Source organism: Neurospora crassa, linkage group V, assembly GCF_000182925.2.
Source record: "Neurospora crassa OR74A linkage group V, whole genome shotgun sequence".
In the NCBI taxonomy this organism is placed as follows: domain Eukaryota; kingdom Fungi; phylum Ascomycota; class Sordariomycetes; order Sordariales; family Sordariaceae; genus Neurospora; species Neurospora crassa.
The window spans coordinates 3,492,821-3,515,543 of record NC_026505.1 but is presented as its reverse complement, the minus strand read 5'-3'; the positions used below and the strand labels follow the sequence as shown (position 1 = coordinate 3,515,543).

At 51.5% G+C, this 22,723-nt stretch overlaps 6 protein-coding genes and 1 non-coding gene across 9 annotated transcripts; 3 read left to right on the top strand and 4 right to left on the bottom strand.

Moving 5' to 3' along the window:
* Window positions 1-2,941: 2,941 nt before the first annotated feature.
* On the bottom strand, window positions 2,942-4,985 carry NCU01282 (vacuolar-sorting protein snf-7). Its single transcript, XM_955726.2, has 4 exons — window positions 4,331-4,985; window positions 4,047-4,251; window positions 3,770-3,978; window positions 2,942-3,703 (listed from the first exon to the last, which is right to left on the bottom strand). The coding sequence occupies exons 1-4, from the start codon at window positions 4,515-4,517 to the stop codon at window positions 3,618-3,620; spliced, it is 687 nt and encodes a 228-aa protein (XP_960819.1). The 5' UTR covers window positions 4,518-4,985; the 3' UTR covers window positions 2,942-3,617.
* A 211-nt stretch (window positions 4,986-5,196) lies between these two features.
* Window positions 5,197-6,042, top strand: NCU10673 (hypothetical protein). Its single transcript, XM_011396488.1, has 2 exons — window positions 5,197-5,443; window positions 5,670-6,042. The coding sequence occupies exons 1-2, from the start codon at window positions 5,282-5,284 to the stop codon at window positions 6,003-6,005; spliced, it is 498 nt and encodes a 165-aa protein (XP_011394790.1). The 5' UTR covers window positions 5,197-5,281; the 3' UTR covers window positions 6,006-6,042.
* An 807-nt stretch (window positions 6,043-6,849) lies between these two features.
* NCU01281 (hypothetical protein) lies at window positions 6,850-7,783 on the bottom strand. Its single transcript, XM_955725.2, has 3 exons — window positions 7,495-7,783; window positions 7,394-7,441; window positions 6,850-7,333 (listed from the first exon to the last, which is right to left on the bottom strand). The coding sequence occupies exons 1-3, from the start codon at window positions 7,609-7,611 to the stop codon at window positions 7,058-7,060; spliced, it is 441 nt and encodes a 146-aa protein (XP_960818.1). The 5' UTR covers window positions 7,612-7,783; the 3' UTR covers window positions 6,850-7,057.
* Window positions 7,784-10,495: 2,712 nt separating this feature from the next.
* Window positions 10,496-10,566, bottom strand: NCU15111. Its single transcript has one exon. It is a non-coding gene; the product is annotated as a tRNA-Gly (tRNA).
* A 613-nt stretch (window positions 10,567-11,179) lies between these two features.
* On the top strand, window positions 11,180-14,509 carry NCU01279 (ER membrane protein). Its single transcript, XM_955723.3, has 2 exons — window positions 11,180-12,740; window positions 12,801-14,509. Exons 1-2 carry the CDS (start codon window positions 12,219-12,221, stop codon window positions 13,590-13,592), a joined length of 1,314 nt encoding a protein of 437 aa, XP_960816.1. The 5' UTR covers window positions 11,180-12,218; the 3' UTR covers window positions 13,593-14,509.
* A 255-nt stretch (window positions 14,510-14,764) lies between these two features.
* Window positions 14,765-18,000, bottom strand: NCU01278. 2 transcript variants are annotated; one of them, XM_011396195.1, is made up of 7 exons: window positions 17,602-17,978; window positions 17,217-17,535; window positions 16,982-17,161; window positions 15,754-16,930; window positions 15,497-15,699; window positions 15,114-15,401; window positions 14,778-15,061 (listed from the first exon to the last, which is right to left on the bottom strand). In XM_011396195.1, exons 1-7 carry the CDS (start codon window positions 17,767-17,769, stop codon window positions 14,976-14,978), a joined length of 2,421 nt encoding a protein of 806 aa, XP_011394497.1. In that variant the 5' UTR covers window positions 17,770-17,978; the 3' UTR covers window positions 14,778-14,975. The 2 variants fall into 2 exon arrangements, with proteins under 2 accessions (XP_011394498.1, XP_011394497.1); XM_011396196.1 differs by having other exon boundaries at window positions 14,765-15,401; window positions 17,602-18,000.
* Window positions 18,001-18,263: 263 nt separating this feature from the next.
* Window positions 18,264-22,670, top strand: NCU11027. 2 transcript variants are annotated; one of them, XM_011396489.1, is made up of 4 exons: window positions 18,264-18,406; window positions 18,640-18,788; window positions 19,254-22,260; window positions 22,352-22,670. In XM_011396489.1, exons 3-4 carry the CDS (start codon window positions 19,291-19,293, stop codon window positions 22,571-22,573), a joined length of 3,192 nt encoding a protein of 1,063 aa, XP_011394791.1. In that variant the 5' UTR covers window positions 18,264-18,406; window positions 18,640-18,788; window positions 19,254-19,290; the 3' UTR covers window positions 22,574-22,670. The 2 variants fall into 2 exon arrangements, with proteins under 2 accessions (XP_011394791.1, XP_011394792.1); XM_011396490.1 differs by having other exon boundaries at window positions 18,267-18,788.
* The last annotated feature ends 53 nt before the right edge of the window (window positions 22,671-22,723 follow it).

The window sequence follows — 22,723 nt, the reverse complement described above, 5'->3', positions numbered from 1 at the left end:
TCAACAAATTCCCTTTTGCAACATGGGGTAATTCCAATCGGGAAGGGTTCTCCATCGTCACGGCTCCTCACGGCTCCCCGTATTGCTCGCAGCCTGCCGTGCGATTGGATGGCGCCGAAGTGAGATTGGGCAGTGACCCACCACATCTCCACCAGCGCTTTCACATTGACCACTCACCGCATCGGATTCATCGCCCGCCTTGCGGCCTTGGCTCTCTGATCTCTTCTTTCTGCAGCAATTGAGGTCGACCCATCAACACCCAAGCAAGACACCCAAGACACCAACCCCACGGTTCACGAACAACCCAACTCCGGCACAAGCGACGTTCACTCTGGCACTGCTCTCAAGAACATTGGGCCAAGCGCTTTACAGTGGTGTCACGTCGCAATGGCACCGGGGGCTCGATGGAAGGGAACCCGGATCACCTCCAAGAAGAAACAAGGCCCAGGTACAGCGTGTTCGGGCGGAGCCAGTAGTTCCAGTAAAGGACGGCTACGATATTGAGGGGCTGGTCGTGGTGACGGATGATGGCGCCGTTTGGCGTTGCAGATTCATGATGGGGTAATTCAGTCTCGCACTCATCAGCTGAGGCAGAGACCGCCGCCAAAAGCCTGATTTGACGGGCAACGGTCAACGACGGGAGCTATCCCAAAGATGAAGTCATCTCAAAATAGACATCCAGATTCGAGCCTATCCGAGACCCGCATCACCAATAGCAACAACAGGGACGACGCCTGTCCGGCACATATAAGCTCGACACGCCGCTGTCCATTTATCTTGGTGTGTTTTACAATGGTCCGGAACTCAAGCGCCAATGTCTCGCAAGAGATAATAGATGCACACCACTCCATCAAGCAACACTGCGAGGCTGACAGCAGCTAGTCCATTGGCTACCGCTAAACATTCAGGTGCCATTGGGTCTGACACTGGTAAGCCAGCCAATATCTTCCATTGGGCCCCTCCCGGAAAGATTGCACGAGCTTAACTTGTTCCTGGATTGGGTATAAGTCGTCTGAAGTACTGTTTTACAACACTTCAGATGATAGTGCTCTATGAAACCAACGGATGGATGCGTCATGATGAACTCTAAAACCTGGCGAGCGGGAGCTTAGATCTTTACTCTATACGCACTTGCTGACATTGACGATAGCTAGCCACTATATCTCCAATCTCGACAACATCAAGGCACCTGTGCTCTCTGCTAACCGTAGTGTACATGCTGACTTCAAGATTGCAGATGCATCCCGTCGATCAAGGTTTCCGCGTTCGGGTTGATCAGGCTACGTGGGCACCCAACAGCTTGTCGTTGCTGGGAGATCGCCGTGATGGGATTGGCGACGAAATGCAGAACGAACGTGACCCTGACGGCGGCAGACGGCCTGTCAGCCCGCCACTCCCACCCCATCAATATCACACTCTCAGATGCGAAAAAATCGGGTGAGCATCCGGTCAAAAAGACGGGTAGGACAAAAGCGGGTAGAAATCTCTGACTCTGCTTCTCGCTGCATAGAAGCCCATATTTCCGACCCAACTGTGCCGTCTGCCCAATTTCACCTCAGCTGCTTCTTCAGAAAAGCCCTTGTGGAAATTGGGTACGAATAAAATCCTGCCGTAGCGTTGCATCACAGTCGAGGAAGCAATGTCGAGGTTGCGGAAGCTGGGCGGCTGGTTCCTAGAGGGTACAACCAGCGAGGCTGGGCAAGCAGCCAAGAACCATTCAAGGGTCCCCGCGTCCGAGGGGCCGAGCTAACAAGGCCCCGGTCCATCACGCCAACGCAGTAAGCAAGTGGAAATTGGAATCCGTTCGCTTGTTCGGTCGGGGTTCGCTCGGAGCCTGCCCTGAAGCCGGGGACCAGGCACAAGGGGCCCGGCCCCATCTTCGTCCAGAGGGGGCGAATTCGAGCGTCGTTGTACCTGACCGAAAACGACGAGAAGATGCCATCTCTCGGTCATCCGCGGCCCCGTTTTTCCCACTTCCCCCTTTTTTTCCCACGTGCGACTGCGTCCACGCTCGAATGACTTACAGGATAGGTACCGACATACGGACTCTTTAAACTCCGAGAAAAGAGCCAGACTGACCTTTACAAATGGGCGGGAGCTCCTTCGTTCCCGAAAACCGTATGAACGGGAAATGGTGATGGGGGGGTTCCGCGTTTGTGCAAGGCTGGGGAGATGCCAAGTTTCCTCGGCACACGCACTAAATCAGGTACCGATTCAACAAGCTTCGGTGGAATTCTGGTGCTAGCGATCGATTGGATGGGTACCTGGCTACACTACCCCGCCAACAAACCGCTTCTTCTGCTATGTACGAATACATAGGTATGCACAGGAGCTGACAACAGGATCACTGAACTGGTATCAGTAACTATACTCGTGAAAGTGTTCACCGGACAGGCTTTTCACTTTTTGTGTTCTCCAACATCCGTCCAGTCTTTTCACAGCCATGGGACCGGTCGCGCCGAGAAGCCGGGACTGTAGACCTCGGTGATCGGGCGGTCAACGGTCAGTGAAACTTCCGGGCACTCACTTGCCGGCGTCACTCTTACATAACCAGCCGAGCCAGCCCCCCGCCGCCGCCGCCGCCGAATCCACTTTCCTCCTTCCAATCGGCTGTTGTTGGAGTTGTTCGACAGGGGAAGCTGTTGCACTTGCGACTTGCGAGGCTGGGAAACTAGGTACCTATGCACCCCAGGTTTTGAGGCTCAATCACAGGAACAGGAACACAGAGGGCAGGGGGAGATTTACAAATGCGTGCCACCCCACGAGTCCCGGGAGGGGTTATGCGAACCTAGCTGTCCTCGATACCGAAAGCGATCAAGTGAGGTCAGGTGAAGACGTTCCCAAAAAGGGCGGTGTGACCAACCTCCGTTTCGTGAACCATGGCCACCAGCGAGAGCCCGCCAGCAAGACACAGCATCTCGCTGATCCTTGATCTGTTGTACACGAACGAACAGCGGGTGTGCAATTAAACTATATCTAGAATATTTGAGGTCTAGATCTTCATGTCAAAGTCAACAAACAACTCTGCGAATGCGGATTACTAACAGCCATGATCCGCCACGCCTACACATCGTCTGTCAGTTGATCACGAGACCGTTTGGAGCAACGACCTCGAAAACACCGGAATTACTTCGGTGTCGGTCTTGGTCCAGGCCGCGAATTCGTAGGACATGCCTTAACCGCGGAGCTTGGGGAGGAATGATAACTATGGATAAGTAAATTGATATCTTAAATTCATCCACAATGCGTGCAACATGAACCAGTCCAACCAACCAGTCCTGTTCCTCTCCCTTACTGTGCATAATTATCACTCATATGCCAAACCGTGCCAACCCTCCCAAAACGCCAGCGCCGCTCGTCTTACGAGTCGAAACTCTGCAGGGACAGAGTAGGGAATCAGAAAGAACAGGAACAAAAAAAAAAAAGGAAAAGAAGAAGTAAAAGGTAAACAAACACGGAACAACCGTAACCAGCTCCTACTTCCCAATAACAAAAGCCAATGACACAACAATGGAAAGCGGTACCGACATGGTGCCACGCGCTTAAATCGCATCCTGTATATCCCCGTTTCCATGCCTCCTCTTCTGTATACTCCGTCCTAGGCCTGCGTGCCTAACTCACATAGCCATCTCGGCCTGCAACTTTCTGAGCTCCTCCTCCTCGTCATCCTCGACAACCGCCTTCGCCTTCTCCTTGCCCTTGACTAAAGTCGGCGTCAGCGAATCATGGTCAAAGTCATCATTTATGCATACGATACAGGGATACTCACGTGCGCCGGTTCCGGCTGCCGGAAGAGAGATCTTATCATGGACAGGGATCGATCCACCTGTTTCGTGTAGCTTCGAGTCCACCTCCTCCTGCTGGAGCTTTTCAAGCTCGTCCTCGAGCTCCCCCTCGTCAATCGGTTGTCCAATGTTGGCGCTGGTAATGGCTGTGGCGATTTCATTGCTGAGATCGTTCGCTTCTTGGAGTTTCGCCCTACAGTGTTGGTTAGCATCGACACGATCATTGGTAACAAGACTGAAGTGGTATAAGTCAACACTAACATTTCCTCGTCGACCTTCTCGGGGGTGAGTTTGCCGTGAATCTTGCCCATAGCCTCACGTGCTGCCTGCATGGCGGCCAGGGTCTCCCGGTTGATGTTGGCAGACTCAATCGCATTTATTTGCTGCTCGAGGGTGGTGATCTGACCCAGCGTGGTCTCGAGGGTGCTTTCGGCGACCTTTTTGCGTCGCAAGGCTTGCTTCGCAGCTGTTGGAGACAATCACACACGTTAGCTTTCTTATCGGCCAAAAGTCATGCAGAAAGTCAATCAGGTCTGGCATCATACCCGTCTTGTTCGTGCTGACGTTCTTTCGTGCTATGGCATCCTGTTCATCGATCTGGTTCTGTAGATGGCGCTCACGCTTCTGGAGCATGTCCAGTTGCGTTCGCAAGCCGAGAATGGCATTCTTGGGGCTATCTTTGCGTTTTTGCGCGGCTGAGCCCCCGCCAAACCAGCCCCAAATTCCAGACATGGTGTCTTTTTGCTAGAGGTGCGTATGATAGGAGCGGCGAGCGGTGTTTGTACAATAGGTGGACTAGGTCACGATGCCTGAGAGGTGGGACGTCGAGCAAAGGAATTACTGCCGAGGAACGGCGTTGGGCGTTTGGTAGGCGATGACGACTCTCCAAATGTTGGCGGGGCGCAAACCAGGTTGAATTCCCCAACCAGAAGTCACTTGGCCGCCTGGCGAATGCTTTGACCTGAATTTGCGGTTTACGGATCGGTATCAGGTTGAAGACGCAGGAAACAAATGAAAGTGAGGTTAAAGCCGCAGCCTAAACACTGCGATGACGAACGCTCGACTGTTCGGTTGTGGTTGATGTGATTGCCTATCGGGCACGCGCGTATGATGCACGGGAAATCGGACCAGCAAGGTCACCTGGAATTCGCCGTGGTCCATACAACTAGTGTGCACTTACAGTACTGACCGTTGCCTCCGGCATCCTTGCACGTGTCCGAGTACCCAGCCGCACCTTGAGCGATAAGGAAATACCAGCACGTGATAGATTCCAGCTGCTTAGTCAGTCCCTGAGTTTCATGTTAGTCGACCACTCCTGCTGGAGCTCGGACCGTGACCTCCCTCACTTTGCGAGTCGTGTGAAATGGTGGTGCACTCCCACTCAACCTTCCCTCCACGACTTCACCATCAACGACAGACGGATAATTTCAGCTTTGGGCTTTGAACTGATACAACGACTTATGGAAGTCTGACAAGCACCATTTCTCCGTCCATGAATGAGCTTTGCGGAATTCCATCCAATTTTTCCAAGCTTGTATCGTTTTAGTAGTTGTCCTTCCCTCGATGACCATGTCCAATGGTCCCCTTCCATCTCAGCTATGTTTGTTGCCAGATTTAGCGTTGAAGAAGGAAGGCGACAAAGTTCGGTTTCTGGGTTGGTGAGCATACATTCTTCCCATTCCAAAGATGTGTCTCGAATGATCTTCCCAACCTTTCTGAGCAACCCTGGGAAACAAAGTACGGATCCATTATCGTGGGAGAACCATTATAACCTGCGCCTCCACTTGGGCAGACATCCAAGTTTCGACCATGCCACTTCCCCCATCACCTTGATGTCCTATAAGCTGCCATCTATGAACACAATAACTAATTGGTGCATACCAGTGTGACTTCTTACTCTACGGTGGCTGGTGTTTTGACGCTACAGCATCACCACCAGGCCCAGGACTCTCGGTGCGTCGTCGCCTTGGTGGACGTAACGTTGGCTTTGCGGACCCTCAAGTCGGACCAGGTACGTATTGGAGAGTGGGTGAACGTGATTGGGTATATCACTGCCGTGAACCCCTTCCCCGCCAGGAAAGGCTCGATGAGAGAAAACGAAACATTCCAGGCACGGGTTCAGATGCAGGTTCGCATCCGCGCTCTTCTTGTTTGGTCTTCCGGACCACTCGACACACAGCGATACAACGAATCGGTAGATGCTTTGAAAAGTTGCTGTAGCATCACAGCTCCAAACTCAGCCAGCAAGAACGGACAATGACGGTGTTAGGGGAGCATGTCTCTCTACTTTGGACCTCTCTGGAAAAAAGCATACGTTCATGCTTTGAGGCTCAGCGAGAAAGAGTGCAAAACACCATTGCCTGTCAAAGCCGTTGGGATTTCCGCCTTGCTTTTCACGTTCCGGGTAACATCCGTGCCCGATATCAGGAGCAGCCAAGCGGATCAGTTCTAGCTTCCTTTGAAGTCTCACGGCATTGTCCCAGAACGCCTCTTTCAAGGCCCATTGCCGTGGCGCCTATCAGTCATATTTCCGACCCAGCCACCAGTTCTTCATTTTACCACGTAAGAACGGCTTTTCCATCATCGATCGCTCTTTCGACGGACCTGCTCACGGCGCTACCCGAGTTTCGAGCCGAAATCACGTCAAACTCGTCTCCAAATCTCCGTTGGATTTACAATGCATCTCTGCAGAGAGATCGACCACTTCCATGCTGCAGTCGGGTACACTGCAGGTTTCGTTCGGTAATAGACGCGGCGAAGACATTCCATACCAGATGGAAGGTGTACCTTGCTTCTCGAACTTTGTCATGCACAGAACGCATGACTTCAAACAGCAAATAGCCAGTCGGGCTACGCTCACAAACTGTTCAGATTCCGAGGAGTATCATTCTTCATATGGAACTCAACATATGGATGCGTTTATCCGATGGGCATAGACGGGGCGATGTTCATTGGGTCACAGTCACGCCAGATGGCACATGGTTGCTGGTCCATCGTCAGAGAACACCATCATCATCCACCATATATGCGACATAAAGCATATGCTTGTTACGCCGCCAACATTGAACATTCTGGATTCTTATTTGTTGCCATTGTGCCTTTGTCGGATATGGTCCAAACTCCATCTGAATGATGCATCCGTCATTCACAGAAATTTCCTGCTATGTTTCAATCCATCCGCTTAGCCTAGACACATGGTCACAGTTTCCAGCAATATGGTTCTGCCCTGCTTTTAGAACAATATGATATTCGAAATTGTGGAATTACCTGCTTCAATCACGGCGTCTCTCGTTGGACCAGCTTCGGTCGTCACGTCGACTCCTCTGTTCATTCCACCTGCGGTCGCCTCTCCTGTCATCTCGCCGCTCATCCCGTCGGTCGTCTCTTCTTCGCTTCGAGGACTCTGTTCCGTCTGAGCTTGCCTGGGCTATCACAACGGGCTGATGTAGCGGCCTCTTGAGAGGTTTATTCGGGGTCCCGACTGCTCGAGCTGCTGCTTGCTTTTCCCACATCTCTTTGGACTTGACGCAAATATCATCGATTTGCTCCTATGTTTCATATCAGCTTGACCATGCTACGGATTGGGATTGAAATCTCCGGCAACTCACATCGCTTAGGCATGGCCCGGGTGTCGTGATCAGAAATCCATCTTCTCCCTGGAGTCACCTCTGTCAGCCATAGCTAGGCTTAAGGATAGGCCGTTTCACACCTCTCGAGTAAAAGGTCTGACTGTTGCTTGAGGTCCCAGATAATACTGGAGCTCTTGAGTGATGACTTTTTTGTGGATATCCAATTGTGGGATCCAGTACTTGTTCATTGACGACATTTCGGCTTCCTAGATGATTCAAGGGGACAATGACTCCTCAGTTGCTAGTGTCGAGGTACAGAGCTGGGCAGAGGTTTCGTTATATATCTCGCACACGGAGCGCCAAAAGCCTCAATCGACTGACAATGGCTTATTTGGCATATTTGCTGTCCATGAGGGGCATCCAGATCGGGTCACCAAGTATATTGTTCATCGTTGGGCCTACAACGCTTGATTTATTTTGGCCACTGCCAGGGCACATAATTCTGCATGTCCATAATATGCTGCGTTGTAGTGCTCACGCTTTGGTCGGTTTAAATGCTTGTTTTCTTACTGGTTCGTTTGATTAGAGGTCTCGTTCGCCTCACTTTCGAGCCCCATCTACCCTGTGCTTGAGCCACCAGAAACCTTCTTTTGCCTCACGTCTCAAACGTTTTTATATATACCTACAACGAGCTGGGACGCCAAAGTGAATCCGGGTACAGTAACTACCCGTACCGTCGCAACCACCCCCTTTTGCGAACACACGCAAATTGACCCGTTAGTTGCAAAGGTTTCTGCTGCCCGAAGTCCCAGTTCTGTATGTAAGTGGGCAGTTACCGTAGGGGTGGAATGCTTTTCGCGGGCGGACTCCATATAAAGTCCTGCTCGTACTAAGTACGGCATCAACTTACATTTTTATCCAGGTCTCATCTACATTTCAGCTACCTCGACTGTGTACGCCCCAACCCAGGATTCAGCCTCTCCTTGCCCTGGGAAGGAAGGCAGCTTTGCTGCCGCCCCAAACACTAGAGGTAGTATAAATTACTACTCCAAACCACGTTTTTGTCTCATTGAGGGTGTGCTGATGTTACACCTTCCTGCCATTCTTGGCCTCGATGAGGTTCTTCAGTATAAGAGGCTTGTCATTAACTACAACCCCCGGTACTTTCATTTGCGCGACGTCGATCTACATCCAGGGCCTGCAACCCTATATGGTCGGCTGTCCGATGAACCGTGGTTCCAGGCCGAACACCAGGAATCTTCTCCAGCTTGGCCTTTACCCCTTGTGCCTACCAGCTGAGAGCATGTTTGCTTCGTGATATCGCACAAAGTACACGTTCGATTCTTCGAAAACCACTGGTGTGGTAACCTGAGCCGTAAAAGACGACGGCTGACGCACAGCGACGTTGTTGGTTACTATTCGAACCCATCTTCTTCGCAGCGGTAACTAGCGCGAACGCACTTATCTTGCACATGCAGGCAATAGATGATCATCGTTCTGCCAGCCGACGTGGGTGGGTGGTTGCGCCAAAGACGGTTATCGTGCCCTACTTTGCTGTTCGACTCGCACTCGAGACGTGACGTCCGCCAATCGTCACCAACTCCTTTTATAAGGGATGCTGAAAGCCGAATCGCGCGAAAGGGCAAGCCAGAGCCCAAGTTCTTGACGTGTTCTCTTTTGTGATGTTATCGATGCGATCGTCCTCAGTTCTGGCTATTTGTCAATCCTGGATATGGGGCTTGCTGTCGATCTCCCAGTTTGATGGATAAGAACACTCGTGTCAAGCCTTTCGTTTTGAACTGTTGGAAAGTCATCCATGCTTTGGAAATATTTCTGCTTCTGTGTAATGTACCGATGAAGCTCCTTAGCCTGGTGCTGCATGTACCCAAAAGGGAAGTGTTCATCTGGGTTCGGGAGCGAGAGAGTCCAACCAGAACATCACATTAATGGCTAGTTGAAAACTCTGTCACTCTTTGGCTACGTTCTGCACAATTTTGTTGTTTCACTTCTTTTTGATCTATCCAGGGCCAGTAGTGTTTAAAACCTTACCCAGGTGTCACTGCTCAAAGTCTCAGTGCCTGAAGAGTTTCGAGTTGCATTTCACTTGTCATAGCCCATACTTGATCTTCACAATTGGCAAAACGCAGTAACGTCCCTCAACTCAAATACAAACAGTACCTTCGAAGATCTTAGTTTCCAACAGCCCTCCCACCTCACAAAGTTTTCGCACTTACATAGTACAGTTCATCTATAATATGGGCTATAAGTGTGCAGTGCCACTGAGTCACGACACCACACAAGAGATAGATCATTGTTCTGTCCGCTAAACAGATCACGAAAGCACGCACTATATAGCCCAGACAACACATATCACAGCTTGGTATCTTGCCATGTGACAGTCCATGTACCTCTAACAAATCTGTTAGGATATGACAGCCCAAAGAGACCAACACCCGTTGGCAGGGCTGAAGTGATCGGCGTCGATGATGGGCAGACGGTCCAAGAAGACAATTTAGTGGCCAGTGGAAGAATGGAGGATGCAGTCATGGCACACGAGGAGACAAGGCAAGTAAAACATACATACTGACCGTATACATAGTAGTATTCTTGGCATGAAACTGACCCTAAAGCAGCAGTATACGCCTCTTATATCTCCTCGCTGACCTCCCAACATCGCTCACTGCTCTAAGTGTGAATGTTGAGCCTTGGAAGCATTGAGAGGGCGTTCTCCGTAAACCGATTGGACGCCAATGAACCATCATTAGTAAAATCAACACCTTGCAAAACGACACAAAGTCCATCGTGCGACTGCTGACGGGAGGGTTGTCGAGGTCGAACATCGGCTCAGATCAGGACCACCGAGCAAGCAAGGCCCGGACAGCACCGGACCAGCTCCACCTTCTTTCAGAGCTAGGATGTGCGGAATATGTGGTTGGATTGGATGTTGTCTCATGAGTTTCGCCAACATTTAAGAAGTGCAATGCTAGGAAGTGTTAATTTTGTTTCCTCGATATTGGAGTTGGAATTATCTTCAACTCTCGTTTAGGTGCTCGAATGGTAGCAACATAACACAACGAAGCAAGCAAACAAGAAAGACCGAGAAAGAAAAAAAAATTTGAACTGACTCGCTCAATGAACAAATGCGCCAGCCGCGAATCGAACGCGGGGCCCATCGATGGCAACGATGGATTTTACCACTAAACCACTGGCGCTTTTTGTGATGGTTGCGGATTTGTCATAGAGGATGCATTTATGAAAGTGGGCTTGGTTAGAAACCACGGAATATCAAGGCATTCTGTTGAAGTAATATACACCATGTCTCGAGTCAACGTTGTCATCTTTCCCATAATTTGTCCAGACTTATACGTGTGAGCATTACATTTGCCATGACTGAGCAGCTTGTTGGACGGACAAGTTTGAATAGCAGCCTTCTTGCACGCACTCCTTTCAGCATGTGACGGGAGATTATATCGTCCTTTTAGGTATGGGATTGAACTAGTTGAGGGAGGGGAAGCCTCGGCTCTTTTCAAAACCAAGCAAAGTCCATGCAGTAGGTACCTTCCCTTGGGAACGCTGCACACTGATGATGACGAGCCATGATAGCTAGGGGCGTTATGCTTATTTCAATTCAATAGTGTGAATGGATGAAACTGGGAACGCATTGAACAAAATGTAGAGCTCTATATCTCACTTCAACTCGGCGGACTGTCAAACAATGATGTAAGAACCTCGCAACTGGAAGCACGTGAAATTTGTCGTTCGTGGTGGTCACACACAATAAAAAGCCCACCTTCAGCTCATGTGGAGGGAGCTACAGAGCCGGCCGTTATCAGCGCTATCAAGGCGCTAGCAGTTCTAGATTAGCGGCTTGGCTAGACCGCTGGCCAAGATGAGGGGGAAGGCGCCGAGCAAGGGTTGTATGTGTTTTTCCGTCGAGGACGGTGCAGTGGAGCAGGGGCATGAGGAGCACACGACAAAAAGTCACAACCACCAAAAGCCCTGAAAAGCTGTCATTCCAGGAAGGGTCAGCCTTGGAGAGTTGCTACTCCCCTCACTAGCGACTGCAGATCTTTTAGAAATTGGAGACCCAAGGGTTTCCCGCTTTCTTGTTTCAGCCCTCCCCTCCTTCACCCAGCAGTCAGCAGCCGTTCCACTGCCACCCACCACCACCACCGTGGTCACCACCTCCAAAACTTCCAATTTACACCGACGGTTTGGTCGAGAGACAGATATCAGGATTCAACTCCCATTCGATCCCATTGCCTTGACGGGAGCATCTGCTATTTGTGTAGCATCCAACAGTCATACTGCATAATCGAGCACTTCATCGAATCACATCCAACCAAGATCCCAAACGATCGAACCTTCGAACCGACCGACCACGGACCAACCGATCGACTCGATTGGCCGATACACCAACCATACCTCTGCGTCCGCTTCATGCCTGCTACCTACGCGATACACGCTCCGTGAAAGAAAAAAAAAGGAAGAAAGAAAAAAAAAAAAGAAGGAGAGGCCATAGCAACCTGTTGCAAGACAAACTCTAGCTGGTAGTCTGCAGAAGGCGTTTCTAGAAAAGACGGAACTCTGTCAACTGCCATTCTTCAACACAACCCCGCGACGTCAAGGCCTTGACCACACAGTGCTCCGTGTCTTGCCCGTGTATCACTCCTTGCTCGTGTGTCACTCTCGGGTAGACGAACTGGCCTTGGTTGCATCATCGACCACATCCAAGGAAGCCTCCCGTCACCGCGACTGTTTCGCCGACCTTCTCGATAGGTTTTCAACCCCGACGCGCCCTCTTGTCTTCGACATTCCATAGTCGGTTTCGGCAGCGGGCGGACAACCATCGCCCGCCGCAACCATGTGGTTCATCAGCGCCTCGACGAGTGCAATCTTTTTGCTGAGCATCGTTCTCCTAATACCCATTGCCTTCGACGTTGGCGGTCGTGATGCCGGTTTAGCTTACTCGCTATCCCTCTTCATCTTCTACCTTATCTACAGCACCAGCAAGCTCCTTACTCCGGAGAGTTCACGAGTTCGCTGGTTCTTCACTAGCAGTGTCGGCTTGTCGCAATGGATCATCATTCCAGCCCTTCTCATCTGGTCTCTGAATAGGTTCTCAGTGGATGCTGAGAACGCCGGCTGGGTATCGCGCACCTTCTCTTCTGCCACTGCGAATCACAAGCCCAGCACTTGGGGCGAATACTTCTTTGGCCAGCATGGATTTGTCGAGAATGTCGCTCTGGGAGCTTGGGACAAGACGCTGAGTTACTCGAGCCCTGTTTTCCAACTGCTGGAGGGTTTCTGCACTCTCTTGGTGATACAGACTGCTGGCCGGGTTGCAAGATGGCTCGTCACTCGCGGTGGAGGCGATACATGGATGGTAAGTCTCTCGCTTTGAATCTCTTGGAAATCATGTTGCTGACATCTTTTTTTTTGTTAGATATTCCTTCTTGCCTTTTCTGGTTCCATCATCTCCAGTGCCGTTTACTTCCTCTGGAGGGTTGCGCACTTCCCCGAAATAAACACCATCGATGCCACACTCATTGGAGCTACAATGACGTCGGCCGTATTCCTGGGAGCATATGGAATTGGTAGCGGGCGCGGCAACGCCGTAGAGTCATCTCTCCTCTTTGCCTACATCGTTCTATGCGTCTATCAGATCTTTACCGACTATCAGCCGTCTGCCGAAGCTGCTGCTGCGGCCGAGCAAGCGGCCTCGCTTCAGCCCGACTTCCCGCCTCTGCCCCCAATCATCATGGCATCCTATTCGACATTGATGCACATCCTCAGCAGTCTGCCTGAAGCTTTCAACACTTCTTTCCAATTCCTCTATGCCGCATTCCAAACTATTACACCGAGCGTCATAATCTCGTTAACCTACCGCATCATCGTCTTCTACTGCGCCACCCGCATCATTCCGGCTGTTCGGGAGCTCGGCGCCAGAGCTCTCATGGACGAGCCAAGCTTACTGGAAGAGACCGACGGGGCTAACCGCCTTGTAGGCTTCCTCAGCTGGTTCTCTCCTTCGATCCTCATCGCCGTGTACACGAGCTTATTGCTGCAGCACTTCAGCGTATCCAACAACGGTGATGATATCGGGTGGACTCTCCGGGCTGGTGACGCCGGTGGAAACCCGTGGCGTTGGGTCAACGTCGCTGCCACCATGGGACTCTACGCTGTCGAGCTTTATCTCGGGGAGAGGAACGAAGGAATGCATTGGAGAGCGGACTGAAAAATGCCAAAAGGTGTGCGTCAGTGTTGCTTCGCCATCGCAGACGCAATCTAGAAAAGCTGTTGTCAGCTTTAGATATGAAAATCAGTGGCCAAGACAGGTCACCTGGGAACAAGCACCAAGTCAACATCATCTGTTGAGAGGCATGTTTACCTCAAACCAACGACAATTCAAGGATGAGCGCAGGGTGTGAAGAAGTGACATGAGGAGGAAGATTTGATACCCATTGGTTAAGTGGAAAGGCAGTAAGACAGAGAACAGAAAGCGAATCGCGTTTGTTTGGGAGACACGAAAAGAAAGGAAACAGACAGGCAGGCAGGCAGGCAGGCAGGCACGCAGATCAAGGAAACCTTAGCTTGACCAATTACAGGCACAGGCAAAAACAAAAGCTACCTCGAGTCGACAGTTGTCCGTCATCTGCGCAGATAGAGGGTAGTAAAGCTATTTGCCTAGCTACCAGCAATAAGCCCCGTAGCATCTTTTTCACGAATATTTCTTCACGTGGAGTGAACCTGCCACACCTCCTCTGGTTTTCCCTCGGATGCTAGGCTACATTCCATACCATACCACACAACGCCATATTTTTATGTGTGCCTTGCACCTCAAAAGTCGGGGAAGAGAAGGAACACTTGACGAGCTCGTTTACGGGCGCATAATCTATAGGAAATGGCTGCACCGTATCTCTTGTAGGCGACAGCAGGCCAGCGAGATAGACAAGTCATTGCCAGACGGAAATTTAGCAGGCAAATCAGACCAATACCAACGAGAGGAGCTAGGGTGATAAAAAAGAAAGAGAGAAAATCAAGGGAAACGAGAGGGAACAAGTTACCAAGGTCTAAAAGGGGTGAAGGAAAAGAAACAATGGATAGGAAACTGGATAGGTATATAGACAACAACCACATCAGGGCTTTTCGCGTGTACCTTTACGTTCTTTTCTAGTGGTTCTCTCTGCGGAGCCTCTGCCTTAACCGTGGGTGCTTATTGCTGGAGGATTCAAGAGAGGAGAGGACGAAAATGAAAGAGTTTGTAAAGCTTCGAGTTGCGTAAGTTCTAACAATTGCCCGGCCCGAGCCGCCTGTTCGCCTGTGGTTTGTATAAGTATGAGTAGAAGTCGGGAAGGAAAACAACCTACCCGATATGAACATTTCAATAACCTCGACCGCCAAGCTTGTCGTCCATCCATTCGTAAAACGAATGCTTGCATTTATCATAACTACCAATAGCACAATGATATCTACCCCCTTTACATATAAGTAGTAAGCTCTCTTCAGCCCAGAGGATTTGGCCTCGCCCTAATCTCCCTAAGCACCTCCCTCGTCCGCGGATTATCCTCAAAGCTAAGGTTCACCAAATCCACCACCTCGTCCGCCGAGAAATACAAGCTCAACTCGCTCTCCAACCACAGATACCGCACGTCTTTGAGGTTACTCTGCAGCACTTCCGACAGGTACTTGAGGCGCAACCACGAACTCGCGTACTGCGCCGTCGTGGGGATTTCGTTCGCTGCTTCTTCAAAATTACGACCTTCGGCGGCGGTGGCAAAGCGACTAGGCAGGAATAAATCGTCCAAAGCCGTGACGGAAGCAATGTGATTGGCAATGTTGTAAGCCTCGTCTTGGCCGATGCCGGGCAGATCCATGACGTCGCCAATGATCTTGTTGGCGACAGCGTCGACGAGCGAGCCAACAGCTTGCTGCCAGGCGGAGCGCGAGAGAATGGATTCCCAGGCGATGGCGAGGGAGCGCACTCGGGCAACGGCGGCGGAGACGCAGGATTCCGTGTCGTCTTGCTGGACGAGGTTTTGTTCGCCTGGGGTAATGAGAGCTGGGTATTAGTAAGAGGTAAAAAAGGAAAAGGGGTTTCGCGTAGGAGAGGCTGTTGTTAAGAAAAGGGGCAAAACTTACCCCCTAGGAGATCCCTGAGCACCGTCTTCTGGATGCTCATCTCGTTGCTGTAGGCACGATTTGCAAAACTCTGCATGGACTTGATGTCGTTATCTAGTCTTAGCAATGTTTGCGCCCGTGTGCTGATATTATCCCTCTTCACCCACTCCTCGGCGAACTCAGCTAGCCGCTCCGATAGGTAGGTAGCATCGTTGTAAAGAAACCTTTGACCGGGTTAGCAACTCGACGTTGGGTATAAAGTACGGTTGTGTACTCACATGTTTCCGCCAACATCTGGAGCGTAGTAATGGGGGGCAACGGCACGGAACATGGCCAGCGCAAGAGTGGGGAGACTGAAGAGTCCGGCGGCAGCAGCAGCAACGGGGCTGTCGGCATAGTTCTCCTGGGTCAATGCTGCTCCGTCTTCGGCGAGAGCAGATATCAAGTCTAGGACTGGCTGTGGCAGGGATGAGATGCTGTAGGTTTCTTTGAAAGTCAACTCCCGTGTCTGCGGTTTTGACGAAGCTAATAGAGCGGTTGGTGTTTGTTCAGGTGCAGTATCGTCATTCTGGGCGTCATCGCCCCAGCCCCAGGCCTCGGTAGGATCGTCGTCCTCCTCCCCCTCCTGTTTTTGTTTTTTCTGCTGAGGTTCCTCCACCTTATCCGGTTCAGGGTCCTCCTCACCCCAGCCCCAGGCATCGGCCGCATCATCGATAGCGTCAGCGGATAATTCGGTGGCTGATGTTGTCGCAGCCGGTTTACTGATTTGTTGCCCGCCAGTCTGTTGCTCGCCATCGGATTCCCATGCATCCCAGCCACCATCGTCTTCGGTAACCTTGGCTCCATTGGCAGCCAACTGCTGGCCCTCCGACTTTGAAACCACCTGTTTTTCAACCCTTTCAACCTGCTTTGATGCGCCCAGTCCTTGAGACAATTGCGTCCTGATTTGGTCCAGAGCAGCTTCTCTTCGTTTTGATAGCCATACCCGAGGTGCGCTTTCGGTCCACTCCTGTAGTTCATTGAGATGCGATAATCCCAGCCCTTTGAGAGTGGTGCAGAAGCCCTTTGTCGTTGATATTGTCGTTTGAAATCTGTCCATTCCCTCAAGCGAGGAAGGAACGGCCAAGTCGAGCCAAGTTCTGGTCATAGTTGGGATGAGACCTGGTAATAAGACAGTTGAAATAGTCTCGACCAGTTCTGGTGGTAGCTTTTCGACCAGGAAGGCAAAAACCTTCTCTAAGTCTTGGAACACAGCCTCAATAGCTTGATCGGACGTTCCCTCCAACTCCAAAGTGTTTCCATTAATCTTGATACTGGGTAAACGTTCCTGCTTAGTGTCGAGTCTGGGAGCAAAAATAGCTTTGTCAATGTCATGCCATAGTTGGGTTGCGCGCTGATCGACTTCGTTGTATGTCTTGAGCCCAACGACGGCATCGGATAGGCTCATGGGTTCGTCTACGATGGGTCAGATCTTGTGTGCCACCACCTGAAAAGATTGCGGCTTACCCTGCTTCACGCCACTTATTGACACCCTGTGACTCTCAATATCAACGTGTATTAAGGTATTCCACACATGATCGAATACTTGATAAACGTCCGACTTGAGTTCGAAGGCTCTAATATCAAGGAGTTTGATAGCACGGCATGACTTGTTGACGGGCACAGCGTCGAGCACTTTCCGTGATCCTGGCCGCAACGTTAGCAACCGACCCAGTCACTTCTTAGACGCATTGTAGCTCACGTTCTAGAAGATGTAAAGCATCGAGAATACGGCGTTCATCCCGCGCTTGCTCAACTTGGTCGAGTATTTGGTTAACGGCCTTGATTCCCTTCAATGCATTTCTCAGCTGTGTGTTGTAGTCCAACTCGCGGGCGAGAAAGGCAGCTCTGGTTTCGGCTTCCTCGATGGCCTTCCCTGACGCTTGTGGCGCTTCCGACTGTTTCAGGATGTCGTTCGCTAGAGCTTTTGACAGAATAATGTCGTCTTGAACCAATTGGGCGTTTGCTTTCCATGTTCGGACATCATCGGCAGTTTCTTCGTTGATGGTGTGTATCTCGGCCTACAAACAAACGCGAAGCCTCAGCAAAGAGTTAATAGGCGTGGGTCGAAAAGTAATGGTTGGTACCTGGAGCTTGGCCTTTGCACTGGCGAGTGCTTCAATAGCTGCTGGGAGCGCATCAGAGTCTACTGTTAAGGAGGATACCGACTCTTCTGGAAATGCGCCCTTGACTGAGAAGTCTACGAGGGCCTGAGCAATCTGCCCAGCCGGCGAGTCTGGCGTCGCAACGGCCATGCTGTCCTGATAGGATGTTGTTTTGATAGTGGTTATGGGGCTCGAGGTTGCGATTGTGACCCGAGTGGCAGCGGATCGAGGTCCGGTCGACTGCCTAGACGCTTCTTCGTGGTGTCATACGCGGACTAGGTAGGTAGGTAAGTACTGTTGCTGAAGTGTCGCAGTTGTCGCGGACTTTGTTGTTTGGTTGGTGTTGACAAGCAAGTTGCGGCCAGTTTGGCTGTGGATAAGTTGATGGATGGCATTGATGACACCCACTGACAGCTCCCCCTGTACGTACTGCCAAGACTTGTTCTAGGGGAGATCATGTGGGGCGTGCTTGATGCGGCACCAATCGGGACCGGGCTGGCCGTCAAGGGACCTGAAAGCTTGAGGTCCCCGGCCGCTGGGACGGAAGGTGAGAGAGAGCTGACGGACAGCTGCCGCTGAGCAGTGGTGCTTGTCCGTAGTTAGCGCCGGATGCCCCTCTTTTCCTGCTGTCGTCGAGGTAGGTCGTGGCAGATACCGTCCTTGTGGATTTCATTCCTGTCGTGAGCCTCCATCTTGCGGGAGCTAGAGATACTGACTAGGATCGTATCTATAAAGATCTATTCTACGTTCACTCGTCAGTGTGAAACTTTGAGTGGGACGACCCAAGGTGAGTTCAAGATCGATCGATGTTTATGTATTTCCTTTCTCAGAGCTTTCCCCACGGGGTCCTGCCTCTGTGCTCCAGTCTTCCGGCACCCCTTGTTTCCCGCGTATTGCAAGAGCAACCTACATCCAGAGACCAGGCTTGAGGAGGGGCAAACTTTCTCTCGGTGGACTTCCTTTCCTGTCAACAACACGGACCGCAATCTGATAAATTTGACCCTTGTTTCTGTACCAAAGGTCCATCAATCAACCCTGCGTCAACTACTCGTACGTCGACTCCAGGCTGCTAAGCCGGCATCATCTAGAGCAAACACGCCTGTCTGGTCTTACTCGACCTGCAGCGTTCTCAAAGCGACCTGGCAAACATCGTCCAGACAGTTGTGCTGGTAAGAGAGTCTTGTTGTACACTTCACCTCGAGATGCACTTCTTCATACCCATATCTCGCCAGCCTTGCTCCCTTTTCATTCACAAAGTACCCTTCAATTGTATCTTCCCCAAGCATCTTGTTCTATCTCATCGCGCGTTCCTCCTGTCCCAGAGGCCCACAAAATGATACTGTCTTCCAAACGCTCAGTCATGTTCTTCGGGACTCTAGCAACGGGCAGTGTGGTTCCAGTTGCCAACACGGCCGACTCACGGGTTAACCATAGTATCACTTCCTGTGATATCACCATACCGATTTTCCCTCATAACTCTTGGTACCTCATCCCTTTACATCATGGTCGAGCATGAGGAGAGGGGGAACTCAGCTACATATGCCCCATGTCAACTCGCAGGCTCCCCGAGATTTTCCCGGCATTACTATTGTTACAACTTCTATCTCACTGCCATGGGCTAATCCTCTTCCCAGTAATATCCAAGGTTCTTTGCCTTCAATCAGCAGCAACATGTCGACAGCACCAAGGTTCCGCAAGGTGCAGACCTTCGAAACCGACTATGCCCCGACGACAATCACCCAGTACGTCTCAGAGCGTACTGGTATGCAGGTCATTGTGGCGGATCGCAAGGGTCCCAAAATCAACGGTTACTTTACCCTCGCTACCGAAATCTTTGACGATTCCGGAGCCCCTCACACTCTGGAACATCTGGTCTTCATGGGCTCCAAGAACTACCAATACAAGGGTCTCTTGGACAAGCTAGCTGGGCGTGCTTACTCTGGTACAAATGCATGGACTGCTGTTGACCACACAGCGTATACGCTCGAGACCGCCGGTTGGGACGGCTTTGCCCAGATCCTACCCGTCTATCTAGAGCATGTCATACTTCCTACCCTCACCGACGATGCGTGTGTGACGGAAGTTCACCATATCGACGGTGAGGGCAATGATGCGGGTGTGGTATACTCCGAGATGCAGGCCATCCAATACTCGAGTCAGGAGCTTATGGATTTGCGGGCTCGCCGGTTGCTGTACCCCGAAAATGTGGGATTTCGCTACGAAACGGGCGGTATGATGGATGCCCTCAGGGTGCTGACCCCAGACCGCATCCGTGAGTTCCACAAAGCCATGTACCAACCTCAAAACCTGGCTGTCATCATCGTCGGCGAAGCAAACCATGAGAATCTCTTGGACATTCTGGATAAGTTTGAGGAGAGCATCAAGGACGACATCCCCCCTCCTAATCCTAACTTCAAGCGCCCATTTGTCGACTCTCCTCAACCGCCTCCCCTGAAGGAAACTATTGTCGAGACTGTTGAGTTTCCTGAGGAAGATGAGTCTACTGGCGAGATTGTTGTGGCCTTCTTCGGTCCCAGCTGCGTTGACCAGTTGCAAGCAACGGCTCTCAACATCCTCTTGACATACCTCTGCGGCTCCTCCGTGTCTGTGATCGAGAACACTATTGTCGAAAAGGAGGAATTGGCCAGCTCAGTTTCCTTCTGGTGGGATACTCGCCCCAACTCCGTTATCTGGTTCCAGCCAACCGGTGTCGCTACCGAGAAGCTCGCCTTTGTCGAGGAGCGCCTTATCTCGCTTCTGAAGGAGGTTGCATCCAAGCCACTCGATATGGAGTACATGAAGGAATGCATCTCGCGTGAGTTGCGTCAGATCAAGTATCATGCTGAAGGTTCGGAACAGTTCTACTCCAGCAATATCATCACCGACTACTTGTTCGGAAAGCGTGACGGCTCTACCCTGAGGGAACTTCAGACCTTGGGCGAGTACGATGTCCTCGCTAGCTGGGAAGAGCAGCAGTGGCGTGACTTCCTCAAGAAGTGGATTTCCGACGCACCTCACGTGTCCATCCTAGGCAAGCCCTCGATGGAACTCGCCAAAAAGCTCAAGAAGACCGAGAAGGAGCGTCTCGCCAAGAGGAGGGAAGAGTTGGGAGAAGAGGGCCTGAAAGCACTGAAAGAAAAGGTTGAGAAGGCCAAGCAAAACAACGAGAAGCCTATCCCTCCCGAGGTGCTTGATCAGTGGCCGGTTCCCGACACATCATCCATCCACTTCATTGAGTCGTTGACAGCAAGAAGCGGCAAGGCCCGCAGCCTCGGAACCACCGATAACTCAACCCAAAAGATCATCGACGCAGCACCCCAAGGTGCTAAGCCTCTATTCATCCAGTTTGAGGACGTACCTACCAACTTTGTACACCTTACGCTGCACATCGGAACGTCGGCGACGCCCAACCGGCTCAAGCCTCTCCTCCCCCTGTTCGCAGACAATTTCTTCAACTCGCCGGTTATGCGCAATGGCAAACGTATGGAGTTTGAAGACGTCGTCAAGCAACTTGAGAAGGATACCATCAGCTATCACCTGTCCAGTGCCTCGCGCATTGGTGATAACGAAGGTATGGCTCTGCAGTTCCAGGTGGACCTCGACAAGTACACCACTATGATCAGTTGGCTTCGCACACTGATGTTTGACATCGTTTTCGATCCCGTCCGTCTCAAGGCCGCTGTTGTCAAGGCTCTTGCCGATATTCCTGAGGCCAAGAGAGACGGCAGAGTCATGTCTCGCGAAGTCGATCAGTCCATCCATCTACTGCCGGAATCTTACTCTGTCGCTAAGCGGACGCTCGTCAAGGCGGTATACTACCGTCGCCTAAAGAAACTTCTCGAGAAGGAACCCGAGACCGTCGTCTCCTGGTTCGAGGAACTCCGCCGTAGTCTCTTCACCTTCGAGAACCTCAGAGTCCTTGTCACAGCCCACGTCGAGAAGCTTCCCAACCCAATCGCGGCCTGGGACAGCTTCACCGAGATCCCCGACCTCGACACCTCCAAGGATCTCCTGCCCGTTGTCCGCCCGCACCAGATGCTGAGCGACGAGGGCAAAGCCCCGGGCTCCTTCGGCAGTGTCATCATCCCCATGACCACGCTCGACTCCTCCTTCAGCGTCAGCACCGCCAGCGGCATCAAGTCCTACTCGGATCCTCGCTTGCCCGCCTACCTGGTCGCCCTCTCCTACCTTGAGACCACCGAGGGCCCCCTTTGGAACGCCGTCCGTGGCAATGGTCTCGCCTACGGCGTCCACTTTAGCCGTGAGTCCGACTCGGGCTACATCCAGTTCCACGTGTACCGGTCACCCGACGCCAGCAAGGCTATCGAGGCCAGCAGGAACATGGTGGCCAAGATTGCTTCCGGAGAGGAGCCGCTGGACAAGCACCTAGTTGAGGGCGCCATCAGCGGCCTGGTGCTGGCTGTTGCAGACGAGCAGGCTACCATGACGGCGGCGGCGCAGCAGAACTTTGTCAGCAACGTCATTCGCGGCCAGGAGCCCGGTTGGAACAAGAAGCTTCTGGCGCGCATTCGTGAGGTGACGGGTGATCAGATTCGCGAGGCTTTGCGGGAGATTGTGTTGCCTGTCTTTGAGCCGGGCAAGAGTAACGTTGTGGTTACTTGTGCTCCCATTATGGAAGAGGTGAGATTGCCCCCCCCCTCCCCCCCTCTTTCTTTCCCATTCTTTTCTTGTCATTCTATCATGTCAGTCACTCACAGTTATACTTTTACAGAACATGGTCAAGAATCTTGAGGCTATTGGCTACAAGACTCAAGTTCAGCCTCTTACGCACTTCTATGATGACTACGGCCTAAAGGCCGACGAAGATGAGGAGGAAGAAGAGGAGGAAGAGGAGGATGAAGATGATGACCATCACCACCATCACGGCTGCGGAAGCGAGTGCGAGAGCGAGTGCGGAAGTGAGTGTGACTCGGACGAGGATATGTCGGACTAAGATGTCTTGATCTGTCTCATCTATGGTGGTAGGCTTTCTATTCTTCCCGTAGAGAATCTGAAGACATACATTGAAAGAATTGAAATTTCTGAATCAACTTGTGTGAGGAGTGGACGATGTGTAGGTGATGGAGACTTGGCGTAAGGTAAG